At 44.5% G+C, this 8,198-nt stretch overlaps 1 protein-coding gene across 1 annotated transcript in view; it reads right to left on the reverse strand.

Moving 5' to 3' along the window:
* The window catches only part of LOC110485733 (xylosyltransferase 1), a 126,771-nt gene extending 122,777 nt beyond the window's left edge, over positions 1 to 3,994 (reverse strand). Inside the window, exon 1 of the mRNA XM_036940395.2 lies at positions 3,464 to 3,994. Within this exon, the coding sequence (XP_036796290.2) occupies positions 3,464 to 3,751 (288 nt within the window). The 5' untranslated portion in view covers positions 3,752 to 3,994. The remainder of the gene's footprint in view (positions 1 to 3,463) is intronic.
* Positions 3,995 to 8,198: the final 4,204 nt, after the last annotated feature.

Raw genomic sequence — 8,198 nt, forward strand, 5'->3', positions numbered from 1 at the left:
GTGAATTATTAGTAAAATAATCTGTCTGTAAACAATTGTTGGAAAAATGACTTGTGTCATGTACAAAGTAGATGTCCTAACCGACTTGCCAAAACTACAGTTTGTTAACAAGAAATTTGTGGAGTGGTTGAAAAATGAGTTTTAATGACCTCAACCTAAGCGCATGTAAATTTCCGACGTCAACTGTATGTGCCCTGGACAAAAGTAGTGACCTATATAGGGAATATGGTGCAACTTGGGATTGCAGCCACAATTGTCTTGGCGTGAATGTGTTTTGACACACATCTTCCCGTCGCCCAGTCACAATTGATTCTGTGTGTCATTCCACCCTGCATACCACTGCTGGCTTGCTTCTGAAGCTAAGCAGGGTTGGTCCTGGTCAGTCCCTGGATGGGAGACCAGATGCTACTGGAAGTGGTGTTGGAGGGCCAGTAGGAGACACTCTTTCCTCTGGTCACAAAAAAAATATCCCAATACCCCAGGGCAGTGATTGGGGACACTGCCCTGTGTCTTTCGGATGGGACGTTAAATGGGTGTCATGACTCTCTGAGGTCATTAAAGATCCCATGGCACGGTGTTAACCCCGGTGTCCTGGCTAAATTCCCAATCTGACCCTCAAACCATCACGGTCACCTAATAATCCCCAGTTTACAATTGGCTCATTCATCCCCCTCCTCTCCCCTGTAACTATTCCCCAGGTCGTTGCTGCAAATGAGAACGTGTTCTCAGTCAACTTACCTGGTAAAATAACGGATAAATAAATAAAATAAAAACTCAAGAACTATTTAGCTAATTCAGCCACGCTACTGGACAGGAACAGTGATAAAACCCCTTCCTGGTCTGTTAGTGTGTCTCTCAGACTGATGCTGTTATAGCATAGCGAACACACACACACACACAGGGCTGTGCACAGACCTTTCAGGGGGCAGGTCCTCAAAAAGTACCAAATGCCTCTGCAGGGGACCATTTTAACAGTTTTGGAGCATAGGCCTGTTTATTCCTGCAACAGCACACCCACTCATCATCTTTACAAATTCTAAGCAAGCTAGTTAAAGTGAATCCTAAAGACAGAGATGATTGACATCGGGAAAAGAGGGTGGGCTATCAGCTGATCACTGATGTTGATGATTGATGTAAATCTGCTTGTTAGCTAGCTTCATTTCTTTTACTGATTGTAATTGACCTCTATGTCTTTCTGTCGCTCTCTCTGCTGTGTATCAGCCGACCAGACTGAATATTGATGATGATGTAAGCTAAATCAAGTGTGAATAAAATACTTTTTAATTTTTTTAATTTAACCTATATTTAACTAGGCAAGTCAGTTAAAAACATATTCTTATTTTCAATGACTGCCTAGGAACGGTGGGTTAACTGCCTCGTTCAGGGGCAGAACGACAGATTTTGTTACCTTGTCAGCTCGGTGATTCAATCCAACAACCTTTCGGTTTTTGGCCCAACACTCTAACCACTAGGCTACCTGCCGCCCCAAAATATGCTGCTGTGGCAGTAGTGTTGATATTTAAACTAGGTAGCTAGCTACAGACACTCGACAGGTGACCGCATATCTCAAGCCAAGCATGTTTGGATACTGGGAGCGTGCTATCTCCGTACAGGGCAGACTGGGAAAAAGTGCAACAGGGCGTGAGAGCTCCGTACAAGGTGAACCTGACACCACGACACCTTGGGGGCAGTGGCTTCCAAACAACAATGACCAAAAATACATATATACAGTAATTTGGGGGGAAATTATACCACCACCCAAAACGGCTCTTTGGAGACTGGAAGGGGCTTGTCTTCTGAACAGGTAGAGCCCTATATGTGCACTGCACACACACACAAACACACTCCTAGCAGGTCTGTCTTGACATCTTCATCACGTTTCTGTCCTTGGAATGACTTACCATACATTATGTTGTTGTTGTGTAGCCTGAGGGCAAACACACACACACACACACACACACACACACACACACACACACACACACACACACACACACACACACACACAGTTGATGGATAGACTGAGTCACAGCTCCCACCACCCGTAGGAGATAGATGAGAGTGTAGAGAGATGCTATATGAGGACTGAGGAACCTACACTACTGTAGTCTACAGTATATCTCCCATAACAACCATATCAAAGCTACTGTATCCATAGTGACGGGATTATACATCCCATACAATGTGATGCAAGGTTTTCCAAATATTGCGACAGCAAATAGGTTACAACACACCATATTTTTCAACAACAAAAAAATACAGTCCAGATGTCATATTGCTTATAATATTGTGGTAATAATATAATATCCATATTAGTGCCATGGAATAAAATGATTATGAGACTGCATATCTCTTGACAAAATCAGTCAAAGATTGATTGATTAACAACCGAACAGATGTCAACCTGTAGGCTACTGTAATTTAATTAAGCATGATTTATCCATTTGCCCTTCCAGTGTTTGCTAATATTACAACTATTTCAACTAACAGACCAGTGATCATCTGGGATCCCGGAGCGTGTGGATTTAAACCACGGCTGTATAGGTAGTGTGGTAACAATGTTTCAACTTGATTTGGTCTCAATTCGGTGCTGAACTAATGTAGTATGGCGTTCATAAACCGCCAACGATCCAAAAGTGTAGGTTATTTGCACAATTTATTGGTTAGAGCCAAGAGTTCGCAAGTACATGTTTACATTTCTCATTTCCCTCTAATGTAGCGTTTGCATAAACTATATGTGGCTACTCCGATCACCACGCAGTCATTTCCCTGTGGTATTTTCACATGAACTAGTCCATTAAGCGGTTTTGCATTGATACACAATTAGCAAATTATGCGTTTCAAATGGCCATTACACAGTCGTGTGTGTCACTGAAATTGTCATCTGTAAGGGCAAATAATCATTTCTGACCTATAACAAGCAGTAGCCTAAAGTAAGTAGCCCGGGGCATCGATTTAGCATCTGAAATGACCTTAGAGGATTTGTTGTGATTAAATATTGCTTGGATTATACCGTTTTGGGTTCAAATTCACACCCAGTGGATTTTTTAAATGAGATTTACAGTAGGCTACACAACGAATGGATTTGAAGGAGACCCAATGTGGGTTCGTTCAGTTGTCATTCTGTTCATCTTCATAATGTTTTGGATTTGGAAACATCCCTACAACATCGTACATCTGTCACTCTTTGCGCGGGAGGCTGGGACGCTAGCGACGTCGATGTAACATGTCAGAGTAGCACATCTCCATTTAAAAGGATCTCGATTTGAAAATGAATACAGCCGTCTGTGCCCATCCAGTCTACCAAAGCGCCAGGCATAGATTGGCAGACAGGAACAATCATTCAAGCAGCGGTTGTAGCCCATGCAGTCTTCAGCTATGTCTTTATCAGACACTTAAAATGGGTAGGATGGTAAAAGGGATATAATAGCTACGTGTAACAGCAGTAGCGCCACAGTCTTACCGGCTGCTGTATGTGACGAACCGTTCCTTTCCCTTGTGGAGGATGGTGCTGTAGCTGAACCTCGCGCTTCATATACTCGCTGCTGCCTTTGTAGCCACCGCCGCCGACCCGGTCTCTCTTCTCCCTCATGTTCGACGCGCCACCGCCGCCGTTTTCCCGTTCTTCCCCGGAATCGAGGCTACTGAAGTTCCACACTATCAGCGTCTGGACCAGCAGCACCGTGAGAGCCGCTATCAAGGCGGAACGCGAGCGGCGGGCCAACCTGCGAGCGCACGAGCCACCAACCATCTTCACTCTTTGACTGCTAGGACTCGAGAGGAGAAGGTCGGCTAGCCTGCTTCTGCGTTCCGCGACAGTCAGCAGGAGCGGAGAGACCACGGGAGTTTTTATTTTTTATTTTTTAGATCTAGCTCGCGATGGCTAGGAGGAGCGTCGAGGAGAGGAGGCAGCACAGAGCCATCGTGTGGTTGAAAGACGTTACGCGCGAGCTCAGGATCTTCACCGAATGTTCTGAATCACAGCGACGGTAAATGAGAGTCCTCCGTCTGGAATTCTTGTATAAAATACATCAGCACGAAGCACGTGGGTTATCACCTCCCACATGTACGTGATACCTATCCACGACATTTAATGATTAAACAAACCAACAAACAAAAAATATTTTTGGAGACGTTGATGTGGGTGAACACAATGTACCGTTGAACAATATCAGTACCATGGACAGTGCTCACAGAAAATGTGTATCGCTGCAGCTTCTTACAAATAGAATACAAGCTCACATCCATCCCGTGTACTGTAGGCTCCACTAGGACCAACCCTCACCATCCCCTTATGCACTCAATTATTGATGCCACTTCATGTGCATTTCAAACATAACCAATGTACCAAATGACCATAAGAGCTATAAAAGGAGAGTTATTCATGTACAGTATATTGTAGCAAATCCAACACGCAATGACCTCATGAAGAAGTTCGGACCTCTTGATTTAACAGTTAAGCTGTTGGCTTGACAGTCGCTGGACCTGTGTTCGAGTCTCCGTGGGGGGTTAACCCCACATTCACTTCAACATGATTTGATTCTTAAGAAATGGCCTAAGTCTATGCCTACAGCTGTGTATGAACGGTAGAGAGGACTCCAATGGAGCTAGGTCTTACAATAGTATCAAGCCCAAAGTTATACTACAGCAACTTCTTGTAATGGATGTAGAGGATTTCCATCCGTATTTACTCTGTGTGCCCCTGTGCATTGTGCTTAATTTTCTGGCAAGCATTCCTTCGCTATCTAATTGTCTGCCAAGGCTGAGCTAGTACAGTTACTGGGACTTATAAGGAAGGGAGAACACACAGACACAAATACACACACACACACACACACACACACACACACACACACACACACACACACACACACACACACACACACACACACAGGGCTGATGTAGTATCTACTGGGACTACTACATCAGCTCTGTATGCGTGTGTGTATTTGCAGTGTGTATTTGCGGCGTGTATGTGTGTGTGTTCTCCCTTCCTTCCTTATAAGTCCACACTGCTACCCTTTAATTAGTCAACAAACGTCAACACTATCAACTAGGCAATCCACGCCGAGGCTGTTCTGCTCTTTGCTTAAGGGCAATGAACCACTGACGGTGAATAAATAAGATAGCATTCACACAGAGTGTGTGTCTACCAACAGTACACCAGGCCCAGCGGACACAAATTGATGGGTGGGTTTGGTAAGACGAAAATTGCATAATTGGTGCAAAACAGGAAAATTGTTTCTCTGATATTTTGAAGGCAGGTTTTGCATATCTCAACCTTTGCAATGAGAGTTGGATTACAGAGTGTGACTACAGGCGGAAATGCGGAGATGGTAGCATTAGGTAGGGTGAGTTATTATTTTTCGGCAGACAGTAAGTACACAGACCACTGTGTGTGTGCGTGTGTGTGTTTCACCTGAAGGAATACATTTGAGAGGCAGAAAGGCTAGAACAAAGCACATTATGCAAAGCTCAAAACAACAGCCTTGGCTAAAACAAAAATACATAGTTATTAGTCTCTGACCTTGTTGTGTTTTCTCCAGACTGGTTAATTATGACATGCCACACATTGACAGCATGCCTTGCATTTGTAGATAGTGTTTATTCTCAGCCTAGCTGCCAATCGAAAACAGACAGATATCTGACATTAGGCACAAACGGTGTTAATTTGAGCTGTATCATGTTAATTCGAGCTGTATCCTAGCAACAGAAGGTAGTCTAGCACCAAACCACATGCCATTCAATTTTACCTGGCAGTATCGGTGAAACATTTGTCCATTCACCCAACAAGACGTGCAGTAATATCAACCGGATGCAAGAACTCAAGTGGGTACATGGACAAAAGAGGACCAGTTGGGCCAAGACTCATTCTATTCATCCATTGACAAGACAACTATATTATATTTAATATACAGTATGTTCATATTGTACATTCCATGACAGTTTCCTTAGCATTTATTTAGCATTTAAATTGCAGCTCACATTTGATTAACAAGGTGCTATTACCTTGGGCAAACACAAATCTATGTTACTGTCCAAAAGCGATAAGGACCCCCAGATCACACACATACACACGCACGCACACACACACCATACTAATAGATACACGTCACATTGAAATTGAAAATAGCTTTGTGCTCACACACATTTCTGAGACATTTGAACGTCTTCTACATTTCAAAAATGTTGTCAAGGTGAGAGACAGTGGGAAAGAAAGAAGGGAGAGAGAGACAAACAGAGAGAGAGAACGTGATATGGATGAGCATGTGAGGAATGGCAAATGAGATAGAAAGAATAAGGGAGGAGAAAAGAAGAAGAGAGGAAAGAGAGAGTAGAAATAATGGACAAGAAGAAAGAAAGTCTGTGGGGAGAGAAAGTGAGAAAAATAGAGAAGACTAAAAGTCAGGTGAAAGAGACGGGAGACAGAAGGAATGTGAGAAAAATGTAGAGGCAGAAGGTTTTAGCGAGAGAGACAGAGAGAGATGTAGGAGGGACAGGAAGAGGCAGGGGCACACAAAGAGAAGTTGAGAGACGGAGGAGGGAGAGAGAGACAGAGAGACAGAGAGACAGAGAGAGAGAAAATCAGAAAGCGAGAGAGGGTACAACTACAACTTCTCAGGCAGCAGAACTAGCTCTTCTCTTCTCATTAGCCAATGCTCCGTTGCCTGGGGGATAGCTTCGGCCCACTGTCGCCGCAGCCATGGCTTCCGGTCCCCACGGCTGATGAATTTAATTAAAGCTGACGCCACCATCAGTCAAGCACAGACACTGACCAGATTGGTGCTAGGGTGCATCTCTCTGTCTCTGTCTCTGTCTCTGTCTCTCTCTCTGTCTCTCTGTCTCTCTGTCTCTCTCTCTCTCTCTCTCTCTCTCTCTCTCTCTCTCTCTCCCCCTTCTTCTCTGCAGTGTAAGTCAGAACAGAAAAGAAGTCTGAGGGAGAGGGTATGTGTGGGTCAGGTGAGATGACTGGTCATGCCTTGGGTGCCTCATTCGCTTGTCCCTGAGACGTAGCGTTTGGGGAGCTGTGGAGAGGTCAAACTTTTCATTCAGTAGTAGAAGAAGACAGAAGACAGAGATGGCTAGTCACATTCTGACATCATGGCTACGGGTTTGGTCGAAGCCCACGAAGAGGAAGGATACATGGAATGTGTTGAAAGGAGATCCTTGGTAATTAGTTGAGGGCTCATACTCTATCTAATCGTGTTAGACAACAGGGTTTATATTGAGTTCCTGTTCTTGTGGTCAAAGGTGAATAGGTCACAGGGTTAGAGTGTTATAGAGTCAGAGTCCATGCAGGGTAGTAGGGTGAATTAGCCCCTAGAGAAGAGACTGATCAAAGGTCAATTTGATGTTGTTTTGTTTTTCCCCCACAATGGCTAAACTTACCGTTCAGGAAGGGTAAGCTGATCCTAGATCTGTGCTTAACGACAAGCCTCACCTAACGCCGCCCCAGTCCCCACAGTTCAGCCAAAGGTCACTTGGGAGTCATGTAAAGTGTCATGGGGACGTGTCGCATAAATTTGGTCCCTGCAGAGCCGGTGACTGGTTCGTGTTGTGACATTGAAGCCGTTCAGCATAAAGGTGGCACATGTCACAGGGAGAGTAATCCCACTCCATCTACAGCAGTCATAGTTCATGGTGGATCTGGGGTAGTGTTGCTGTGTGTGTGTGTGTGGGAGGGGGGGGGGGGGGGGTCTAGGTGTGTGTGGATGTGTGTGTGCCCAAGCCTGTGTGTGAGTCACGCTCTGCAGCAGTTCTGTAATCCTCTACATAAGTTCAGCCATGTTCTCCCAGGTGACACTGTGCTGAGACAGAGAGCAGAATGTATAAGTGTGTGTGTGTGTGTGTGTGTGTGTGAGAGACTTCCGACAAGGAGATGGATAAATCATGGATAAATCAATATATTCCACTGCAACACTGCATACCCTATCACACAGTAGAAACCAACCAACACTGCACAACCTATCATACAGTAGAAACCAACCAACACTGCACAACCTATCACACAGTAGAAACCAACCAACACTGCACAACCTATCACACAGTAGAAACCAACCAACACTGCACAACCTATCACACAGTAGAAACCAACCAACACTGCACAACCTATCACACAGTAGAAACCAACCAACACTGCACAACCTATCACACAGTAGAAACCAACCAACACTGCACAACCTATCACACAGTAGAAA

The sequence above is a fragment of the Oncorhynchus mykiss genome, chromosome 13 (assembly GCF_057628025.1).
Source record: "Oncorhynchus mykiss isolate SJ-2025 chromosome 13, ASM5762802v1, whole genome shotgun sequence".
Lineage (NCBI taxonomy): Eukaryota > Metazoa > Chordata > Actinopteri > Salmoniformes > Salmonidae > Oncorhynchus > Oncorhynchus mykiss.